Source organism: Agelaius phoeniceus, chromosome 1 (genome assembly GCF_051311805.1).
Source record: "Agelaius phoeniceus isolate bAgePho1 chromosome 1, bAgePho1.hap1, whole genome shotgun sequence".
In the NCBI taxonomy this organism is placed as follows: domain Eukaryota; kingdom Metazoa; phylum Chordata; class Aves; order Passeriformes; family Icteridae; genus Agelaius; species Agelaius phoeniceus.
The window spans coordinates 58,118,959-58,142,332 of record NC_135265.1 but is presented as its reverse complement, the minus strand read 5'-3'; the positions used below and the strand labels follow the sequence as shown (position 1 = coordinate 58,142,332).

At 38.2% G+C, this 23,374-nt stretch overlaps 1 protein-coding gene across 10 annotated transcripts in view; it reads left to right on the top strand.

The window, feature by feature from the left end:
• Positions 1 to 23,374, top strand: part of TNS3 (tensin 3) — a 204,965-nt gene that overhangs the window by 87,674 nt on the left and 93,917 nt on the right. For 9 of the 10 annotated variants that reach the window (XR_013182632.1, XM_077179503.1, XM_077179501.1 and 6 more), the window contains 7 exons: positions 2,502 to 2,552; positions 3,802 to 3,924; positions 5,407 to 5,471; positions 9,928 to 10,011; positions 13,206 to 13,318; positions 15,017 to 15,077; positions 15,231 to 15,306. Coding sequence is in view for 9 of the 10 variants with exons in the window: in XM_077179503.1 (XP_077035618.1) it covers positions 2,502 to 2,552; positions 3,802 to 3,924; positions 5,407 to 5,471; positions 9,928 to 10,011; positions 13,206 to 13,318; positions 15,017 to 15,077; positions 15,231 to 15,306 (573 nt within the window). In the remaining variant the exon portion in view is untranslated. The remainder of the gene's footprint in view (positions 1 to 2,501; positions 2,553 to 3,801; positions 3,925 to 5,406; positions 5,472 to 9,927; positions 10,012 to 13,205; positions 13,319 to 15,016; positions 15,078 to 15,230; positions 15,307 to 23,374) is intronic. The other variant, XM_077179468.1, reaches the window with a different exon arrangement.

Below are 23,374 nucleotides of genomic sequence, written 5' to 3'. Positions count from 1 at the left end.
TTGGGTCAGGGTCTCAGATAACAGAACATATACTACAGCATTTATCATTTTTTTCTAGTTGTTTTCCTTTCACTACAGTGAAGGGAGTGAACACATTGTTTCCCGTTTGATTCCTGTTCGGTATGAAGAATATGAAAAAAATCCCCTAAGTATCTAATTTTCTTTAACAGTAGAGGATTATACTTTGACAGTCTGAGACCAGAGATTAAAGTCTGTTGATAGTTTACAGCGAATTCTTTCTCTGCTTTGATGTCCTAAAAAACCATATTCCCTATAGGCTTTGGTTCCCAGAAGAAACATGACTTTTCCAACAGATGAAAATTAGAAACTGAAGTTAATGCTCCTCTTTGTTGTACCAAAATATAAGTAAGTAGACCTAGGATATGCCAAAGAGGGACCAAAAGGGATGCAGTTAATCTTCCACTGTGTTATGGTTTAATCCCAACCAGTAATTTAGCCCCACACAGCTGCTTCCTTGCTTTCTCACCAGTGGAATGGGGGAGAGAATCAGTAGAGTAAAAGTGAGAAAATACATAGGATGAGTTTACAGGTTAAGCAAAAGCTTTGCACACAAGCAAAGCAAGACAAGGAATTATTAATTGCTTTCTATGGGCAGGCAGATGTTCAACCATCCTCAGGACAGCCAGGCTTCATAAGCCAAAATGATGACTTGGTAAGCCAAACACCACCACTCTGAATGTCACTGCTCCCTCCTTGCTTTGGCTTATATGCTGAGCATGTTATATTGTATAGAAAATCCCTTTGGTCTGTTGAGATCACCTGTCTTGGCTCTGTCCTTTCCCAGCTTCTTATGCATCCCCAGCCCACTCACTGGTGGGGTGGTATGAAGGCTCTTGGAAAGAAAAAAATTTCTTGAAAAAGAAAAGCTCTTGACACTGTGTAAGCACTGCTCAACAATAATGAAAACATCCCTGTTTTATCAACACCATTTTCAATAAAAATCCAAAACACAGCCCCATATGAGATACTGTGAAGAAAATTAACTCTACCCCAGCCAAAAACAACACACAATGGCATCTATTTATACCATATACTTCTCTTCAAAGGCTTCTATGATGTCTTGCTTTGTTGTATGCGAAATGTTGGTTCCTGCACGTTCTTGTTTCTATTCTGTGCTGTTGGAATTCCTGGAGTATCTCAATGTGATCACTGTAGCTTTATGGGGACTTGGGTACAACAGCATCTTTGAGTTTGGTGTCTGACCCAGCAGTTATAAATACCCATAATGAACAGGACTGTATCCTGACATAGGAATTCTTAATTGTTCTTAAATATAAATACAATAAGAAAGATGAATAAAAAAGTTTTTGTCAAACACCCCTTCTTTTTCTGTGGAAAATTTTAGGTAATTGATTTCTTAATATAGCTTTAGCAGTCATTTTAAGTATTCAGTATTGAGAACTACACCTCTCTGTTACTTTGTTTTCCAAATAGGAAAGCTAATAGAAAATTACAAAAAAATTTGTGTCATTTATAGAAGACAATTTAATTCCTGTTTTACTATTGGTATTACAGGAAGGATAAGTACAGTGATGTAGTTGCTTTAACCTGTTCAGTTTTTGGTTCTTTGCTTAGACAGCTGATGAGAGTGCTGGTTAATGCAAAAGGGTAATACTTTAGAAGAGTGTTACACTTTAGAAAAGGGTTCTTAAATTGTCCTTGGGTAGTACTAAACTATATAAGGGACTTGCCTCAGATTTACTCTTTCTCATGTTTATGACCTATTTATTCCATTCTTTCAGTGTAATTAATGAGACTTTTTCAATGATTATGTCATCTGTACATAACTTGGCATGTAAAATAGCCACGCTGTGAAGGAGAATCTGCCTCATTAGCATTGTTTCAGTTCTTGAGTAATGGTATTTCAACTTTTTGTTATTGATTGATACTAATTTAAGGCACTTCCTAATGAAAGAGTCAATTATTCTTGTATACACTGCTTTCTTTTGTTCATTTTGCAGTCTATCTTTTCATTTACTCTGTAAAGTAAACAGTAAGTAGAGGGTAACTTGCTATTTAGTGGGTTAACAGAAGAGTTGGAAGATCTCATAGTCTAAGTTTTGTTAAATAGGTATGTCATATCTTCCCTGAAAAGTTTTGATAGACCAATACTTGTCAGGAATGCAAATTCAAATATTTAAGTGTACCACCCTCCCAGACTTCTTATTGTTAATTCTTATGGTCATCATTATATTTCACGGTAGCCAGGTCTCTCAGTATACCTCTGACTCAAAGCCATGTGAAATAAATAAGATGTAGTAGAATTTAATTGTCCTTTTTCAAAATGTGCATTTAAGTTTAGCTTTAGTTTCATTGTAAAATAATTGAATATCTAAAATACATTTGCTAGTGCTACCTAATGTCAAATGTTAAGCCATATCATTGTAGTTTCTGGTAATTTTTATGTTTCAAATACATCTATTTACTACATAAATTATAGACTATTGATGGTTAATATCTTTTTCTTTCTTTCTGAACAGGTATTAAACCTCTCTGAAAAGATATATGACCTTGGCAAGCTTCACCCAAAGGTATCGACTGTCTTCAGTAACATAGCTTTCTAGTGTTAAATACAACTTAAAACACCTGATAAACCCTGAAGCTATGCAAGTATTGATATACAGAGTAAGAGAAGAAGTTTTGGAAGATACTAAAACATCCCACATGCATCCCTTTTTATTTTTTCTCAAGTTCTGTTTTGTGTCTGTTAGATCTGTGTTTTACACAGCTATTCCTGTTATTTTCTTAGACGTCACACGCAGGACCATAAGCCTGTTATGACTTCTGAAAAACTTCTGTTGGGTGATACAAATTTTACTTCAAGTATACTTATTTTGTGCAGTCACAGGATATTGGAGTTGTATACTGTAACATTCAGTCAGCGGAAGCTAGTGAACTTGATTCAGATAAGGACTTCCCTTTTGTACTATCTTTGAGTAGTTGCTTCTCTGCACAATAAAGTCATAGAGAATTTCATAATAATTGACATCTGACTCTTGTTCCTTCTCACTAATTCATGTGTTTGTTTGTTGTAAGAAATGGCGTGCAGGTACACTTCAGCATCTGTTATAAGGCCAGATAGAGTGGCACAGATGTGTATTTACAGCAGTAGATTTACAGAGATAAGCTACCTGAGGAAAGTACTAAAACCTCTCTCAAGTTTAACTTTTTTCATGCTTTATTGATCATGAAGGATGGATTTTTTAATATTAGGCATATGTTGAATGCATAATATGTATGTATTGCATATGTTTTGTTAGTAACTATGCATATAATAAAAATAGGCTTAGTAAACTGTATTATGTAGTGAATAGAAAGTCTGAACAAAATTTTTACATGCTTAATCATGTTGCACATGAAGGAAATAAATTGAAAATAAAATTAAAGCCATCAAAAATCATTATTTGCTCTAATTCTATTTGAATTTGCTGGTATAAAATACCAGACATTCTAAATGAAAAATCATGTAAAAAAATCAAGATCTTCAGAAATGTTGTCAGTCACTTCTAAGTGGTTGGTGAGATTGGGATGGGGTGAGGAGGGGGAGGAGGAAGTTTTTTGTTTATTTGTTTTTATAAAAGTACTAGTATCTTAAAAAAGCAAAAATTCCCTCTTCCCCTTTAGAGACCTGTAAGCAATCCAAGACAATTGAATTACATGATTATCTGAGATGGGAAAAGTTTTGAAAACTTTCAACTATGACATTTATTTGAATCCAGATTTTAGTATGTGATACTAGAGTCAAGGTGTCTCTCGTAAATGTTACTTGTTTAATTGCAGATTATGGATGTGGGGTGGCCTGATTTCCATGCTCCACTTCTTGATAAGGTGTGCACCATCTGCAAGGCTATGGAGTCCTGGCTGGACAATGATCCTCAACATGTGGTGGTGATCCATTGCAGAGTAAGTGCTGTGGATGAGTTTGTATTCATTTTCAAAAAAAAAGTTCTTTACTCTTCTTGTTTAAAAAAATAAAAAGTTAGATCTGTTTTCAGTGTTGGCAATAGTGTGCCAGATATTCTGTTGATGTAAATAAGCTGAAATCCATTGATCTTCCATGCTTGTTAAAGATTTCTTTTTTATGACTTATGTCCTAGCCCTTGCTGCAGGTATAGCATGAACCGATGTTACTTCATCCTTCAAAGATCACTGTTACTTCTGTAAATGTATGTAGAAGCTTGAGGTTTTTCCAGATTGATGGAAAACTCTCCATGTTCTGTGACACTCATGAATTTTGTTGCTGGAAAAGATAGGTACTGTATCACACATCATCTCTGTAGACTGTGTGTGGTTGTAGGAAATAAGGTCATTAAGGACCTTCTGGATTCTTTTGAAAGGTTTTAATTGACAGCATCATTGCAGTGCCTTAGAGTAAAGCTACCAGTGTGCTGTGTTGCTTCCTCCTGCTTGCTCACAATAAACAGAAATAAAGAAAGACCTTAGTTAAATTTGGATAAAATGAATTCAGAACTGGATTGATAGCTGCGCTCATGACACTTGATGCAAACCTATCTCTGTTTCACTGGGAGATGTTATTCTAAACAAAATGATGGTGATAATGGGATGGAAACTTCAAATCCAGTTTGTGTAGTCTCCAGTCCCAAATTCTTCCAGGCAGAATGTTATTGTATGAAGCATTTGAAATCTTACTAGTTGCAGGAATGCAGCCAGGAAAACAGCCCATACTTGGCACAAAAGGGAGCAAAGTATTTCTTGGTACACAGTCATATACAAACTGATAATGCATGTTTTTGATTAATGCCTTTGGCTAATATATGTTTTCAGCTACAGAGATAGATACACCCACCTACTATCAGCTGAGAGACTGAAAATATTTTGAAATCTGTGAATTACTGCATGTTAAATTTTACTGCATTTGTCATGTAAATTATTTAAAAATACTTTAGAACATTTTTGAAATTATCCAAAGAAAATCAGTTACTATAAATCTCAGGTGTTGGGGAGGTAAAAATGTGAAAACATGCCAGAAAGGCCTATTCTTTCTAAAATAGGTATATTATAGCATTTCATCCTGGGAATTGCAGCATTGTCTATGCTGCAATTGTGAATGATCACTAAAAAAATAATACAAAACTAGAGTAGTTCATACAATTTTTTTCTTTTTTCCCAGTTGATTCCTCTTAATTGGTAAGATTTGACAGGCATGCACATAGAAATCCTACGTAGTGTTTTTTATGTCATATGTCAGCCAGCTTACATTAACGGATAAGCTGCTACCCATTATTTCCACCTTTCCATCAACCCAGGGTACATGAGAAAGGACTCTGAATCTCTTGCCTTGAAATTGTATTTAGTATGGGTCTTAATTATAATAATGCCAAATAATGTAATGCATAAGTTATGATTCCCTTTTTCCTAATACAGGGAGGAAAAGGAAGGATAGGTGTAGTCATATCATCATATATGCACTTTACCAATGTTTCTGCAAGGTAAGTATGAGTAATGCATGTTGTGTGTTTTCTTTCCAATAAACATTGGGAAAAATGCCTTTTAGTTGATTACTGTCTGTCAGCTTAATGTTTTGTCAGGTTTTCTTCTCAAAGAGTTTTGAAGCATGTCTTTCTTAATAGAGTCCACTTTCCTGATAGTTTTCATGTAATCCTGCTTCCAGTAGGAGACTGGATTAGGTGACAGCCTAATGTCCCTTTGAAACTGAGATTTTATTGGTTTGCAGAAAACTTTTCTGAAGGATGTTTTCAGATGAATGATAGAATGTGCAAGAAACCATTTTTATGTCATGGTACTATCTTCATTCTGTTAAACCTCTCTGTTTGCCACATCCATCAAGTAGCCTCTTGAATTGGTGAGAAATTATTCCTTAAGTACTTGAGAAAAACTGTTCTTAAAATCTGGGAAGAGTGTTTGAATAGGGAACTCCTAGACATTGATCCAAGTGCAGAATGAAGTGTAAGGAATAATCTAGACTTGAGTTTGCAGTCAGTTCAAACAGTAGGTGTCCGATTACTTAGATTTAATTGTTTCTTTTGGAGTACTCAAATTATGAAATGACAATTGACAATTTATATTAAAAAAAGATACAGTTTGATAAATGGTCTCAAAAAGGATGAAATTCATTTTGGATATTTTTGTTGGTATTCTAATCACATTGTTTTCCTTTGGGGTTTGTTAAATCTATACACATACATAAATGTACATATATGCATTTTATATACATACATAAATATATTAAAATAAGAATACATTCTAAATGTCATGGTTAAATCAAATTTGGTCCTGAATTCACACCAGCATGTCAGTAACAGATTTGACCCACTACTGTAGTTGACAGAGTCTTGAATCACTAGAGGTTAATGGCAAATTACTCATGGATGTCAGGCAAACTAGAATCCTGGAAAATAATCTGTGTTCATTGGGGTAAACCAAATTTATAAGTAATTATGGACCAAGAAACTAAGTGCATTGTGTACACCAATATGTGCTGAAAAGACCACTTGCTTCAGTGATTGCCACAATTTCATATTTTGTTGAGAAGTATTGTGAATGGCAAAAACTGTCAAGTGAAGGTAGTACAGTTGTTATGGTGTGATTTCAGTGTTGCAGTATTATGTCATCCTTAAAGGTGGTACCTGGCTATAAATATATTTTAATGACACCATTACAGTCACATTCAGGTGGTGTTTTGTTAAGCCCAGCAAACAAATTCAAGATTCCTCCAGTGAAGTTACAGGAGAGGAGTGAGCTTGGAAGCCCTCTTTAACTTTCTGGATATCTGGCAACTGCTATCCAAAGCTTAACTTTTCTGTGTAAGGATGAGATTGGGGGTTTCCCTGCTAGGATTTGTATATCCCTAGCATTATCAAGACTCTTGAAAATGGTACACAGCAACCTTGCAGAAGCAGAAATTACTGCAGAGGCTGCTGTTAAGGGTGCCATCTACTGTGTCTGAATTGTTACTTGGAAGACCTTGAAGATGTTTGCCTTAAAGCAAGTTCATACTTGTCAGCATGCATAGGTGTCCTGGTTCTGGCCTGGACAGGGTTAATTTTTTCAGTATGCTTGAGGGAGCATGGCCAGTACCCAGAAGTTATTCTAGACCACCTCATGTCATTGCGAGGCGTGGGGGGAAGGGGATCCTTCAAGGGAGAAGGGGTCCCTTTGGGTTGAGAAAGTGTGGCAGACAGAGCCATCCAGCATTGTCTATTGTTGGGAGTTTCCACAGTGAGCAATACTGTTTCCTTTCTTCTACCCTCTGTCATTAGTATTGTTGTTACTATTCATTTTCTTATCTCATTCCTGTGTCCAGTAAATTGTTCTTATTCATAGACCAAAACCTGTGATCTTTGCCATTGTGCCTCCAATTCTCCTCTCCATCCCACTGCAGGGAAGGGGAAAGGAGGGAGGGAACAAGCAGCAGTGTGGTTTGGAGAGCGTCAGTAGGAGCACTAAATTAGGGAATTTCCTTCCTGAAGCACAACAACATGCCAAAGAAATCTAGGCTTAATGAAATCCTGTGAATTTATGCTTAGCACATTTGCTGTAAAGACACACTAAGAATTAGGGTTGGAGTTGTTCAGTCTGAAAGAAGAGTAGGCTCCAAGGAGACTCTCTGGTGGTCCTCCAGTACCTGAAGGAGGCCTGCAAGTTGGGTGGAGTGGGACTTTTTCAAAGTAAGGCAGTGATAGGACAAGTGGGGGATGGCCATAGACTGAAGGAGAGTAGATTTAGATTAGATACTTAATATAAATTCTCTAATGTTAGCGTGGTGAGACACTGGAACAGGTTGTCCAGAGAGGTTGTGGATGCCACATTTCTGGAAGTGCTCAAGGCCAGGTTGGATGGGGTTTTGAGTAACCTAGTCTGGTGGAAGGTGTTCTGCCCATGGCAAGAGAGTTGGAACAAGATGATCTTTAAGGCTGTTTCCAAGCTAAACCATTGTATGATTCTATGAAAAATCTTTATTGATGCAACCTCCCTTTAGTTATATGTTGTAATATCAAATTTTCTCATTTAGGAAGGAATAATGTGTCATCAAATTTAATGAGGTCAAACAGAGCTCTTTGCAATTTTTGGCAAACTCTATTTTAACAAGCAAAGTGCTAGCAATTTTTGGCCAGTTAGGAAGGGGCTGCCTAAATTCTGGATGGTAGTGTGGGAAGATGAATGAAGATATATGATGGATTGGGTGAGAAAGAGGATTTGAGTCAAGAATATTGTAAGTACATACTATGTAATTTTTAGCACCCGTGAAGAAAAGGCTTGACTTCATAGCCTGATCCAGCACCCAGTCAAGACAATTGGCATGTTCTGATTAATTTTTGGAAAAGGCATAAATTTCATTTTTATCCTGATATGCATATGTGTACTTTGCAGGTTTTTTTTTCCTCTGAACTCATTTAGGTTGAACTAGTTGTGGAATTCAAAAGTTGAGATACTGGTGTTGTCTTGGTTTAGGGCAGATTTGAGAGAGAACCTCCAAAAGGGACCCCCCCCAGAAAGCAAACCTACATGGCCCCTCCTCCCAACCAGTTCGGGAAGAATTTTCTTGGTGAGAAGTGGAAAAAACCTGTTTATTTAACAGGCAAAGCACTCCCCAGCACAAAAAATGAACAATACCAGATGACAAAACTCATTCGCTGCTCTGAAGAGACAACAAATTCAGAAAGTCTCTCCTGTGGGTGCTCGCTCTGTTATCAATCCCTCCAGCACTGGGAAAGGCTGCTGCCCAGAGTAGGCCCCAGAAGGCCACAAAGTGCAAGCTCTCGGTGCTCCCCAGGTCCCCAGTCCAGAGCAGGCTGGAACAGTTCCAAGAGGAGGGAAAGAAAACCAGTCCAGGGAAAACTGCCTCAGCTAGCTAAATTAACTGAAACGCAAAGGAGGGGCCTGTTCTGCTCTGTCAGTGCACAGAGAACACAGTGGAGGAGTGAGAGTAGGCTGATAACAAAACTCTGTGCTTCTTCTTCTCCTTGCTTTGCTCTCAGAGGCAGTCTTGAAGGCACAGAATATAATATCCAGCATAAACAGAACACCCAGCTGGGGATACAAGCATCATAACGTCACCCTAGGACATGTGCATTCTTATATCTTGGAACTTCCAGATCTTTTATGTTCTGATGCAAAATTAAAACTGTGAACTATATCTGTTATGAGACACATTGTTTTTATCTGGAATAGATATAAAAGAATCACCATAGCATGTTACTTGGCATACGTGATGAACAACATTCTTACTGATTTTTGGCACTTCTTTTTCTTTTTTTCTGTAACCTCTTGCCTTCCTTCACCCAAAAAGACCCACATAAGAGCATTCTGGATAAAGAATAGAAGAAAATGTATTTTTTGGAATATGTTGCTCCTTGATTGTGTGTTTGAAGAGTTTATGGTTTTCTGATGTAAAATAGTTCTTTTTCAAAGACAGTCTCTTCTTGATGGCTCATGGTACAGGAAACAAAGGCTGAATGAATTACTGACTGCTTATATTAACCTCTATCCTGATACTACATTACTTTCTGAAAAAGAAAATGAATTTGTATTTTATAGAGAGAACTCCCAGTGGCACGTTAAAAAATTATGGCAAGTATCCTTCTTTGGGAGCCTGAGCTGTTTGGTTCTGCCAAAATTTTTTGCATTCTGATTTCAATGTATTCTTGTTGTAAGTATGCAATTCAGTTTATTGAATAAGGATGTAGGTGCTTTGCTCAGGAAGGAAACTATCTTAAGGTGTTGAATGAGAAGGTGTTAGTGGAATAAACATCATTGTACACAATATCCAAATTATTAGAGTTGCTAGTTAGGTGCTTGTTTTTTAATTTTTTCTTAACTTCCCTCCTTTTTTTCTTCCAAATATTTTTGCATATTTCAAGCAGTAGCCTGCTGAATTTTTGAGATAACACTGAAGCAGAATAACATGTGTCTCTTTCTTGACAGTGCTGATCAGGCTCTAGACAGATTTGCTATGAAGAAATTCTTTGATGATAAAGTTTCAGCTTTAATGCAGCCGTCCCAAAGAAGGTATTCAATTTGTTTCTAATTTATATCAATAGGAAATGTCATAATTATCTTCTGCATCCATCCCTTAGTCCCTTTCCAGCCATGTAGAGGCTATTTCCACAAGATCCTCCAGTGCTTCCTGAATTTTCAGCACTTTACTTATATTAATATTCCTTGATTGATGAGATCTCTCCTTCAGTTCCTGCATGTGGTCCCAGACAGACAAGACCTTTTGTACCAAACTGTTGTCTAAATGGGTTCTCACTGCATTGTTTATTAACAAAGAGATGTCACAATCTTGATTTTTCCAAGATAATAATAAACTAATTTTTCTGTGGTATAATAATGAGTATGCGAAGTATGCTGATTAGTGTGCAATTAAGATCTTTTTACTACTTGTTTAGAGGATCTGCAGACTATGCACTTGCCCCATGTCCATGCTAGTAAATGTTTGTCAAAGCATGTGATATTCATTATGGCAAGTTCATGTATCTGGATGCGTTATCTTTTCAGTCTGTCTGTATGACGAAGGTTGAATTAGGATTCAAAGAATTAAGCATTTTGGAAGGTGAATAGTTCTGGGGTTCACTATGTACTATGACAGGTAATTGAAGAATTCAGTACCAAAAGAGACTGATACCCATCAGTCAAATAATTGTGATATAGGTGAATCTCTTTTAGAAATACAAAATATCATCTGGGTTTGATTTGGTAATTACTGGTTTGGTTTTTTTTTTGTCTTAATCCATGTGCATGCAGTAGGTAGTTTAGAAGTTGTTTAAAATATAAGAATTTGCTAGTAATTAAAACAACAAAACCAGTAGTAACAACTAATGTAAGATATTTGGTTCTGTTAATCTCTAAATAAAAACTTACCAGTTACTTTTTTAACCCATTAGGTGACATGCACAGCTCCTTTTAACTTGAAAAATAGTAACACAACATTCCATTAGACTTGAAATAAACTTTTCATGGTTGACTGGTCTTTTTTTTTTTTGTTTCTGTTTTGTGTTTGCATATATGTGTATATGTGTATTGCATTTCAATAATAAGGATTTGAGAATGCTGCCTACCAGACAGAGAAGTGTGAACCATAGCAGCAAAAGGAAAGAGATATTTTTAATCTTCCCATTCAGAAGCCCTAGACAGCAGGCATATTTCAGTGAGAGCCAGGAACCTCCACAACAGCTTCTGAATTGTGCATCAGGGCAGTTTTCAAGCCATATTGATGGGAAGTTTCAGTAGCTACTCACTTTAGTGAACTGTATGTGAGCCCTAAAGCTAGACATTAGGTATAAATGGTTGCATCTGTCTTTCCTACATCCCCTTCAAGGACACTTGCTTAATTCTTCTGGGGGTAACTGCCAGGGGGAGGGCATCAGAGATACTCAGTTTGCTTCTTGACTGATGGAGTTAACATCTTTGCTCACCAGTACTGAACTTGAGCTGCCCTCGCCATCTTCCATACATATACCCATACTTAGGAGAGTAATTTCTAATGAGAGCAGAGGTAGTTTTCCAAACTGTTTGTCAGAACTGTAATCCCAAATCTCATCTCTCCTACCTTTGCCTGGCCTGGCAGTGGCCACCAATCTTATTGTAGAGAAAGGAGAACCAACTCTCTTAATATTTGTGGATAATTTTATACTCCTTTGTTCCCATTCTGATCAGTCAGTGGCCTTTTAATATGCTTTTTCTCTGAAACCATTGCTGGGTAATTAATTAGTGATATCCTTGTTAAACCCAGTTGATGTATAAATGGGTATAATTTAAGTGGATCTCAAAATTGTAAAATATGAAAATACACCCATTTTTCACATTTTGAAACCTTTTCTCTACTAAATCTTGTCCAGATAAAAATAAATTGTGGCCACTTAGTCACTTAGCTTTTTCCTACTGCTAGTTGGGTACTGTAACAATGGCAAGAAGAATAGCTGTAGACCAGATCTATTTTGAATCCATTCTCAGATAAGCAGTTGAAGATTTCTCTGAATGAGAAATGCAGATAGAGACCCTTCAAATGAAAAAAATTTCTCACAAACCTTCAGGATAAATGTTTGAACTCTCTTCTCAAAAATAAGCTGACTGTCTCTAGGCCCCTTAAGTGCACTGCCTTGAGAAAGGTTTTCAAAAATTTCAGCCTAATTTTTGTAATAATTAAAAGCTGGTAAAGAGAAAATGGTCACATTGGTAATAATAAATAATTTATTAAAGTCGTGAGAGGTCACTGACAAAACATTTAACACAAAATTTTTTGTCACGTTAGGTGTGTCAATTTGTAAAATTTGTGCTTTTGATGTACCAAATCCTTTCAGAAAGACTGAAGAAGAAAACAACAACAAAAAAGTCGCCTTTCCTTAACATTTAAAATAAATTGAGCTTTGCAAGCTCTCTGTAAAATTAAATCTATTTTAAATTATCCACAACCCCCATTCTGGGGTAGTAAAGCTGTTGTTACTCAGCAGGATATCCTTAGTTGTGGTTTTGCCAGGAGTTCAGCTAATGAGATATGTGCATAAAGGTGAAAAAAAGGTGATTTTTCTCTATACATTCCTGAGAATAAAGTTAAATGAAGATTGTCTCATAGGCATGGAAAAAAAAGGGACTCAAAGCTGGTGGAAAATTTTAAGACACTGCAGTGATGTTTACTTGCATGTATTTGCACAATAGCTTGTGACCAAACCACGTATTAAATCACAGAAATAGAATAATTTTCACATTGCTGTGGTAGTTTTCCTCTTGTTTGGTACTGAATGAGATCACTTCTCATTATGAAGATGTTATTTGACCACATTGCTCTTAAGTTTTCTGATGAGGGCACTTCTTGCTCTTGTTTTAATGAAGATGACTTCACTGTAAATTGGATGGGAACCATATCATGCTGCTGTGAAAGACATTTAAGACTACAGTTGTAATTAGGAATGTGTACCAAAACAATTGACTTTGCTGTCTCTTCTACTTAATTTCTTACTTAGAGTAGTAATGTAAATAACTAAAATAAAGATATCAACAATAGCAATGTAACAGCCATGGATTTAATACAGTGGTAAATTATAGTGTCTTTTCATGCTGTTTTGTGAAGATTGTTATTTTGGATTTATGTGCATTGTCACAATACTGTTAATTACCCATAATCTGGAAATACCATTGTGTAAATAATGTATTTCCCTGGTATTAGTGGTTTTATGTAATTCAGATAAACTTTTTGTTTTCAGATACGTGCAGTTCTTAAGTGGCCTTCTATCTGGATCTGTGAAAATGAATGCTACCCCTCTTTTCCTGCACTATGTTATCCTTCATGGCATCCCCAACTTAGATGCTGGGGGAGGTAAATTACCTAATTTTTCCTATTCAGGTGTAGGATCAAAGTCTTGTTTCATTTTGGAACTTTCTAGAAAGGCTGCATGAATCTCAAATTAGAATTAATATCTTCTTGATATCCATCCAAATCTTCCCAATAAAGTTGCCAGAAGAGAAGCATTCTAAGAGTAAAAATTGGAGCAGGTGAAATAAATTTCTTGTTCTTTGTTAAATGAATAGTTGATGCTATTTGTCTCTGCCTATCTCTGAAAAGTTGTGGTCTCCATTACTGCAAAGGATCTGGGAACCTGGTCAGGTTTCATAGTAATTTCCTCTTTGTTTTGGGAAATGATTATAAATATAATCTCTTTTCTGTTTTGAGATTGGATTTTGTGTTGATAAGCTGTTTGGATAGGGTGTACTTACAGAATTACACAGAATCATTTCGTTTGGAAAAGGACCTCCAAGATCATAGAGTCCAACCTCTGACCCATCATTACTTTGTCAACGAGATCATGGCACTACGTGCCATGTCCAGTTGTTTCTTGAACACCTGCAGGGATGGTGATTCCACCACCTCCCTGGGCATTCTGTTACAAAGTTTAACACCTCTTTCAGTGAGAAAATTCTTCCTGCCGTCCAAAAGGAGCTTTCTCTGTGCAGTTTGAGGCTATGTCCTCTTATTGTATCATTAGTTGCCCAGGAGAAAAGTCTGACTCCCCCCTTGCTACAATCTCCTCTCAGGCAGTTATATGGAGTGATAAGGTCTCCCTGAGCCTCCTTTTCTGCAGGTTAAACAACCCAGCTCCCTCAGCCTCTCCTCATATGACGTATGTGGAGACTCTTCACCAGCTCTCTTGACCTTTTCTGGACACACTACTGCATTCCAGTGTCTTTCTTGAAGTGAGTGGCCCAGAACTCATCACAGTAGTTGAAGTGTGGCCTCACCACTGCTACTAATGTGGCTTGCTATCCTAAGTGGATTTAAAATTAAAATGATAGAATGAGATAATGTGCTAGAGCACAGTGAAGGAATACAACTTTAATGGTTGCACTTGATGAACTTAGAGGTCTTAATGATTTATGATTTGTTTCTGCATTTTTATTATCCGAAGGTAAAATAGCACTGATCTTTTGTAATATAATCAGCATGAATTTGAAATGGTTATATTTTCATTGTTGTTTAATCTTTTTTATTTCTAAAATAACTGCTTTAATAAAGTTAGGGTATTGTTTGTTCTAGGTGGAAATTTAAGGGCCTTATTAATTCTGAAAAAAATCTGAAGATCAAATAATCTGTTTATTTGGAAAATGTTTTTATTTTATATTGGGGGTTTGCTTTCTTTTGGCCATTATCATTCTTCCTTTATTAATTTCATTTTCTTGCAGAATTTATTTCCTTCCTTACTAGAATCCTTTAAAGCCCCTCCCTATTGAATTCAGAACTAGTCTAAAAATAAAATAAAATAAAATAAATAAAATAAAATAAAATAAAATAAAATACAATAAAATTAAATAAAATACAATAAAATTAATAAAATAAAATAAAATAAAATAAAATACAATACCTTTTAGCCAATTTCGCTTTGAAAGGTATTTTGACAGTCCAGCATTGCCACTTATGTGCCATTTTGCTCAGTCTGGTTGTGCATGAAACTTCCTAGTTGTAATGGTTTTCCTATATCTGAATGTTACAAAACACCCTTTTTTGTTGGATTCTTTTCAGCTTGTTGGCCTTTTCTGAAGTTATACCAGGCTATGCAACTAGTTTATACATCAGGAATATAGTAAGTTCTAAGCATTTTCCACTATGTTTGGATTTAGGTTTTAATTTCCATGATTGCAGAATTACATAGCCTTTTTTAGTTTTGTTTGTGAGTATCTTGTTTATTTTGTGGTTTTGTGTCTTTAAACTATGTATTTTTTTTTCTTCTGTCAAGTAGCATACAGTCAGAAAATCAAAGTCGAATCTGCATTGCTATAGAACCTGCCCAGCTTTTGAAAGGAGATATTATGGTGAGTTAATTGTATGGAATGGAAATCTATTGACATGACATTTAGTTTACAGTTTCTGACCTGTTTTGTGCTGTAAAAAAATTATTTAATCAAATGCCTGGAAATACTACAGAATAATTTAGGTTAATTTAGTCGTCATTTTTGGCTTTTATGGGAATAAAAATTCTTGTAAAACTCAAACAAAAAGGTTTTTAGGAGCAAATTGTTTTCAAAACAATTCTTCTCAGCATTCTCATTTTATAGCATCACCAAGTCCAGTAAGGCCGGTATTACTCTTTTCTTTATAAAAATAACTGTGGGGAGTATTTGTAATTTGGCATTAAAATATTTTGCCCTCTAATTTGGCAGGCAGTGTGCACAACTGTAAAACTATCTGCTATAAAGAAAATGCCTAAGTAACTCTAAATTGTTCTGCACTCAAAAAAGTGCTATACCAAATATGGGATAGATAATGTCCGAGATCTGGCCAGCATAGGGTTAAATTTTGCAGTAGCCAGACAGGGCATGGTTTGGACCCAAAGGTTATTTTGTATGACCTCATGTTATTTTTCAGGGACGGGGGAGGGCTTCCTTCCTGGTCAGGTATCGTGATGGAGGGAGTGCTCAGGTTTTGCTGGGGTTTCTGGGAGGTAGGGGGAGGAAGGATGGGAGAGGTCTGTGAGCAATCATGTGTGAATTGTCTAGGTTTTGTTTACTTGTACTCTCTGTCATTTGTATTGTTGCTGTTACTGTTTGTGCATCCAATTCTCCAACCTGCTGTGGGGGAGAGGGGGAGGGGTAGTCTTGAGCAGTGTGTGTGGTTTGGAGTGTTTCAGTGGGAAGACTAATTGGAAAACACCATTTCTGAACCATGGTAGTCTTATTTGGCACCCAGTGTGAGGCATGAAAGGTTAGGATAGCAACAGGTCTGCTCAGAGTGGGTTTGAAACAAATTTCATCTAAGCATTTTGTTGCATTAGGTCCAGAGCCACTGGTCACAATGTTGCTTAATTTGTCCATGTAGTGTGGTATCTAACTTTATATATTTCCATACCTTATGATATTTTTCAGAACAGGGAGAGGGATCAGGATTGTTTTGTTGGTGTACTATGTGATACAAGCTTATGATGTGGTAACATCAAGGACAGTGAGGGTCATTTGGATGTGTATTGACTGCTCTCCTGCCCTTACCTCCAGCACTACCTTTGGGAGTCCATTAATAATCATATCCTGTTTGTGGGGGGGAACAGGGAAGAATGATTTTCCCCAGCTTTTCATCTCCTTTTTCTCTTTCAGACCTCTTACAACAGTTTTTGAAAATTTTGAATTCCCCTTGGATATTAAGGAAAGCTTGTTCTTGTGGCTAGGTCTGCCAGGTCTCCTTAGTCTGGTCCACACCATGTTAGTTACAGGAGATATTTTTTGGAGGGTCTTTCAGAGATCTGCCCTGAGGGTGGGTCATCATGAGTGGTATGGAAGGTAGGAGAAAATGGGCCAGCTTCTGAAGGACTATTCTGCTCCAATGGTTTGTAAGTTCACCCCTGAACAACTAAAAGACTATGTTGAAGTGATAAAATATGCAAAAGAAGAAATGCTGTGGCAGTTCCAGAGAGAAATGAAGTTATGCAATGTGCTGGGCTCTGGCATCTGTTTATTGGACATTTCTCATTACCAGACAGCACCATCGGTGGGAAGGGAGGAAAGCATATCAACAGGCACTGTGGCCACTCAAACTGCAGCTGAACCAGGGGAACAACATGTGCTGGTAGCAGTTGCTCCTATACAGAAGAAGAAATCCAAGACTGAATCAATTGGCATAATGAGGGATGAAGAGGCAGTAGGGCACTCCACAAGAGGAAGAAGCAAGGCAATCGCCTGATATCTGTCCCTGGGTGAGCTATGAGGTATGAGTAAAGATTTCAGCCACCAGCTGGGTAGCCCCTGATGACGTGGCTGGTCTAATACTGGGATATTGTGGCCCATGATATGAAACCAGATGGTAGTGAAGCCAAGCAACTGGGATTTGTGTCCTGGAATGTGTACATTTGGATTGGGAAGAGGACAGCATCTCAACGTCAGGAGGTGACTGCTGTCAAGTATAGGGAGTGTCTTATATCTTAACAAGGGTGATCTATTAGTGCAGTGAGACAAGTGGAAAACCATGGAGAAAGGTATCCAGTACTTGCAAGAATTAGCTGTGCTGGAGGTACTTTATAAGGATTCAAATAATGAGCAATTCCCTATAAATCCAGATGAAGTCCAGTGTACACAAACATCGCATGTGGTGGAAGTTCCTAGGAAGTGCACCATTGCTGTATATGAACTCATTGACAGTGATATCATGGAAAGAAAGTGAACAAAGACCTTCCTCCCTATGGGCCTGCATCTTGTCCATGGAAAGACTGTCCCAGGACTTCCTGCAATTCAGAGAGGACTATCAGCAATTTAAAGAAATGTCCCATGCCCTGCCAGTACAGACCAGTCTCTGTTATTAGCAAGAAGTGTTGTCCTGCTCAAGAAAGAGGGTACACACTGCAAAGTAACCTGTGGTTTTACTACATAACAATGGAGAGGATATATGGAGGTGGCATGGAAAACCCACCTCTGTCCTAGCAGCACTGGTGTGTGAATTGAGAGGAAGCACAACTACTGCAGGAAATTCTTCAAGGATAAATCCTGCTCCAGTTTCCAGTGAGTAAGACCTCAGAGAGAATAGGAGGGCTGATGCTACTTCCAATACTCTTGAAGGGATCTCTATGCTTACAAGAAATAAGTAACAAGTATTGTTACAGGAGGGGCCCTACCTTCAGCCAGGTGTGGGAAAGGGACAGTCTGATTTATTTGACTTCATGGATCCCATGGCCTGGAACATCAAACCCACATGAGTGTGAGGTTTTAGCTGACACCAGCATACAATGTACCCTGATGCTGTTGAGATATGTAGGGGCAGAATCTTTTGCTGTTTCCGGGGTGACAGGTGACTGTAATGGAAGCTGTAGTGAACCTGACTGGGAATGAATGGAAAAACACCCAGCTGTGACTGGTCCAGAAACTCTGTGCATCATTAGCATAGATTACCTTAGGAGAGGGTATTTTGAGGACCCAAAAGGGCATCATTGGGCTTTTGGTGTCTCCACAGCTGCTGTGGAGACAGAGGAAATTGGACAGCTGAACACCTTGCCTGGTCTCTCAGAGGACCCTTCTGCTGTGGGACTTCTGAGGGTTGAGAAACAATAGGTAACAGTCACTGCCACGACAATGTACCCTTGACAGTAGCGCAACAAACAGTGACACCATGTTTTGTCGTAGCATGGCGGCCCTGGTTGGGTAATAATTAACATTGACTCCATGATTCCAGAAGGTTGCTTTATTATACTATACTTATTAAGAAGAACATATCCCTTACAGACAGTTGGATACAAGTGGACCCTATTGGTCCTTGTATCCAAATGCCATCACCATTGGCCAATTAAGAAGTTACCCTTTGGTAAACAAATCTGTGCAAGATTTGCAAAAATGGTGCAGCAAGTGAAGATAAGAATTGTTTATCATTCTTTTCTCTGATCTTCTCACAGCCTTCCCCAGGACAATGCCTGGGAAAGTTGTGCCTGTTGCTCTCTGTGACCAGAGAGTGGCTGCCGCAATGATTCCTCATGAATGAAGTGATTCGTCCTCCAGAGAGCCAGGGAGTGGTCAGCGAGACTTGCTCACCCTTTATTAGTCCTGTATGACCAGTGCATAAGTCCATTGGAGAGTGGACACCACTTCTGAGTGCTGCTGTGCTGGGCATGCTGGAACTTATCTATGAACTGCAGTCCAAGGCAGCAAAATGGTGTCACTTTTCACATTGCTAATGCATTTTTCTCCATTCCTTTAGCAGAAAAGTGCAGGCAACGGTGTACATGGAGGGATGTCTAGTACACCTGAAATGGACTGCTCCGGGACTTGAAATAACCCCACTATTTGCCATGTACTGATCCAGACAGAAGTGAAAAAGGGCAAAGCTCCAGAATACTTGCAACACATTAATGACATTATTCTGTGGGGTTACACAGCAGAGGAAGTTTTTGAGAAAGGGAAGAAGATAAGCCAGGTTCTCCTGAAGGCTGGCTGTGCCATACAGCAGAGTAAGGTCAATGGACCTGCCCAGGAAATTCAGATTTTAGGAGTAAAATGGCAAGATGAGTGTTGTCAGGTTCCAATGGATGTAGGCAAAAAAAAAAAAAAAAGCAGCTATGTCCCCATCAACCAGCAAGAAGAAAGCACAGGCTTTCCTAGCTGATAGAGGTTTTTGGAGGATGTATTTTTCAGATTTTAGTTAGATTGTAAGACCTCTCTATCAAATGAAGAAGAATGATTTTAAGAAGAATGGTTTTAAGTGTGGTCCTGAACAACAACAAGCTTTTGAACAAATCAAACAAAAGACTGCTCATGCAGTAGCCCTTGGGCCAGTCAAGACAGGATAACATGTGAAAAGTGTGCTCTACACCACAGCTGGGGGGAAAATGGTCTTTCCTCAAGTGTCTGGCAAAAGATATCCAGGGAGACCTGAGGACAAGCCCTAGGGTTCCAGAGTCAGGAATCCAAGGCCTGCTACACCCCTACTGAAAAAGAGATCCTGGCAGCTTATGAAGGGGTTTGAGGTGCTTCAGAATGATTGACATCAAAGCACAGCTCCTCCTGGAGCCTCAACTGCCAGTGCTGGGTTGAATGTTCAAACGATATTTCACACATGCCACTGATGCTTCATGGAGTGAGTCATGCTGATCACATGGCTAGCTTGAATAGGAAACCCCAATTGCCCAGGGATCTTGGAAGTCATCACAAACTAGCCTGTAGGCAAAAATTTTGTACTAACATCAGAGAAGCAGGAGAAGAAGGTGACATGCTGAGGAGGTCTCACTATGTAATCAGCCCCAGAAAATGAAAGCAATATGCTCTCTTTACCAACAGTTCCTGCCATATTGTAGGGATACATTGAAAACAGAAAGCTGCTGTATGGAGTCCTATGCAAAAGTTGCAGAAGCTATTGAGGGACAACACACAAGGTGGATCAAGTCAGATCACAGAGCTGAAGGGCATCCAGTTGCCTTTAGATATTACTGAATGAGAGAAATGGCCAGCACTCTACCATGGATGGTGTACACTGACTCATGGACGGTGACAGGTGTTCTGTGGGAGTATCTGTATCGGTGGAAAAAGATTAATTGGTAGCACAGAGGTAAACCTATCTGGGCTGTTGAATGATATCAAGACGTTGCTGCCTGGATAGAGAAGTTGGCTGCAAAAGTATGTCATGGAGATGCACACATACTGAAGAGTTAGGCTACTGAAGAACGTTGCAACAGCAAGTGGATCAAGCTGCCAAGATTAAAGTGTCTCAGGTGGATCTGGACTGGGAACATAAGGGTGAATTATTTATGGCTTGGTGGGCCAATGACACCTCAGATTATGAGGGAAGAGATGCAACATACAGATGGGCTTGTGATTGAGGGGTGGATTTAACCATGGGCTCTATCTCTCAGGTTATCCATAAAAGTGAAATGTGCTGCAATCAAGCAGGACAAGCAGATAAAGCCCCTGTGGTATGGGGGACAATGGTCAAAATATAAATATGAGGAGGTCTGGCAGATTGATTGCATCACACTCAGGCAAACCCACCAAGGCAAGCATTACCTTCTTATGATGCTGGAAGCAACCACTGGAGATGTACCTTGTGCCTCACGCCACTGCCAGCAGCACCATCTTGGGCTTTGAAAAGCAAATCCTGTGGAGACATGCCACCCCAGAAAGAAGTGAGTTGGACAAGGGAACTGATTTCAAAAATTGCCTCATAGACACCTGGACCAGACAGCATGGTATGGAGTGGGTGTATCATACTCTTTATCATGCACCAGCCTCTGGGAAAACTGAACATTACAATGGACTGTTAAAACCATATTGAAAACAATGGATGGTGGGACCTTCAAACATTGGGATGTAGCAGAGGCCACCTGCTAAGTTAACACAAGAACTCTACCAATTGAGCTGGCCCTGCCCAATCAAAACCTCCACATACTGCAGAAGGGAAAAAAGACCCTGTGGTGCATGGGGAATATGTTAGGCAAGACAGTTTGAATAAGTTCTGCTTCAAGCAAAGGCAAACCCATCCATGGGATTGTTTTTACTCAGGGACCTGGATGCACTTGGCGTGTAATGGAGAGGTACAGGGGAAATGTAGTGTGTACTTCAAGTGGACTTGATTTTTGGGTGAAAACAGTAATATTAAATTGTATAATGTTGGTTGCTGAATGACACTGCCAGTATAAACAGTGAGAACAAACAGTGAGAATGGACTGCTCCAGATACACCAGTCATGAACTCCTGTTGCAGCTTGCAACCACCCAACAGCACACCAGCCCTTCTGCCTTAGAAGACACCTAGGACAGATGGAAGTGATAGTCATGAACTGAATGAACTCAGCAGACAACTTGAAAGGATTAGGCCAGTGGCTATGGAAATGATACCTGTGCTTGTGTGTGTGTGTATGTACATATATATATGTGTGTGTGTACATATATATGTGTGTACATATATGTGCGTGTGTGTGTGTGTGTGTGTGTAGATGGAAGGTGTGGGTTTTGGGCATGACATAGATGGCATAGAATAAGGGGTGGATAATGTCCTGGTCCTGTTCAGGACAGGTTTAATTTTTACAATAGCCAGAAGGGGCTTGGCTAGGACACAGAGGTTATTATTCTATACCTGGGATGGGGAAGGGCTTCCTTCTGGTTTGGATTGCATGGTGGAAGGAGCAGTTGGGCACTGTTGGGGATTCTGTGGGGGTAAGGTTTGAGCAATTGTATATGACTCATTCATTTGTGGTTGTTGTGGTTTTTTTTTGTACACTCTGTTATTAGTATTGTTACTGTTACTTTTCATTGTCTTATTTCACTGCTGTTTTCAATAAATTGTTATTATCTCAGTCTGTCATCTTATCTTTCGTGCCTCCAATTCTCTTCAGCTTGCTGCTGGGGAGAACGGGAGAGGGTGTGATGAAATGGTGTGTGGTTTGAAATGTTTCAGTGGGAACATTGAATTAGGGAGTACCATTCCTAAACCACAACAGTGTCCAGATTTGGTATCAGATTATTTTTCCCCCCTCCCTATTCAATTCTGTATATTGTTCTTTTGTTCTTTCACTGAAAAAGGGAGAAACAATTTTTAAATATACTATTATAAATTGGCATACTTTGAAAGTTTGAGACAGTTTCAAATTAAGGACATTTCGTTAGTTTTTGAAGGACTGTTGGTGCCTAAGGAAATGGAATAGATCACAACAGAAATCAGTCTGAGATAAACTCAGTATCTCTCAAATGAGATTTTAGAATGGAAAAAGAGCATGTAGCTTTTCAGTAATGCATCATTTTAAAAGAGACAATCTTCCATAATCTCATGCTATTATTTGAGATAATTCTGAGCAAAGCAGTGTCTTTTTCAGCACTTCAGTATTTCCTAAACAAAAACTTTAGTTTTGAATATTTTTTTTATTCTGTCTAAGCAAAATCTTCAGTGGTATCAGACAAAAATAATGATCTGTAAGATGCTCCACCTCCAATTCCTAAAAGGTTTAACTGTTTGAAATGCATGTTTGTTTGTTTGTTTGTTTTAAAAAGGTAAATATCCTTTCTTGCCTTAGATTTAGGGAATTTGTTAACATCATGTGAATTGCATGTGGTGATACAGAACAGATGCAGCTGTTGAAAAGCTGCACTGACATCTGCAAATGCATATAGGAATTTTCCAGCACATTACAGTGCCTTGCATTAATTCTTGATTATGGCATCAAAAGGTAGTGAAGTCAGAATTCGAAGTTATGCTTAGACTTCATTGAAAGTTTATTATGCATACTGAGCACTAAAAGATGTTTTTAGTCTATGGATATAGAGGTAAAATATTACTGATTGTAAGAGAGAACAGATTTTCATTAAAAATTACAATTCTCTGTAGGTAAGTTCGTTAGGACAAAAATTAAGTTAATTTAAACTTAAATTAGTTAAAACTTTAAATTATTTAATTTTAAGATAATCTCGGTTAAATCTAAGGCTGG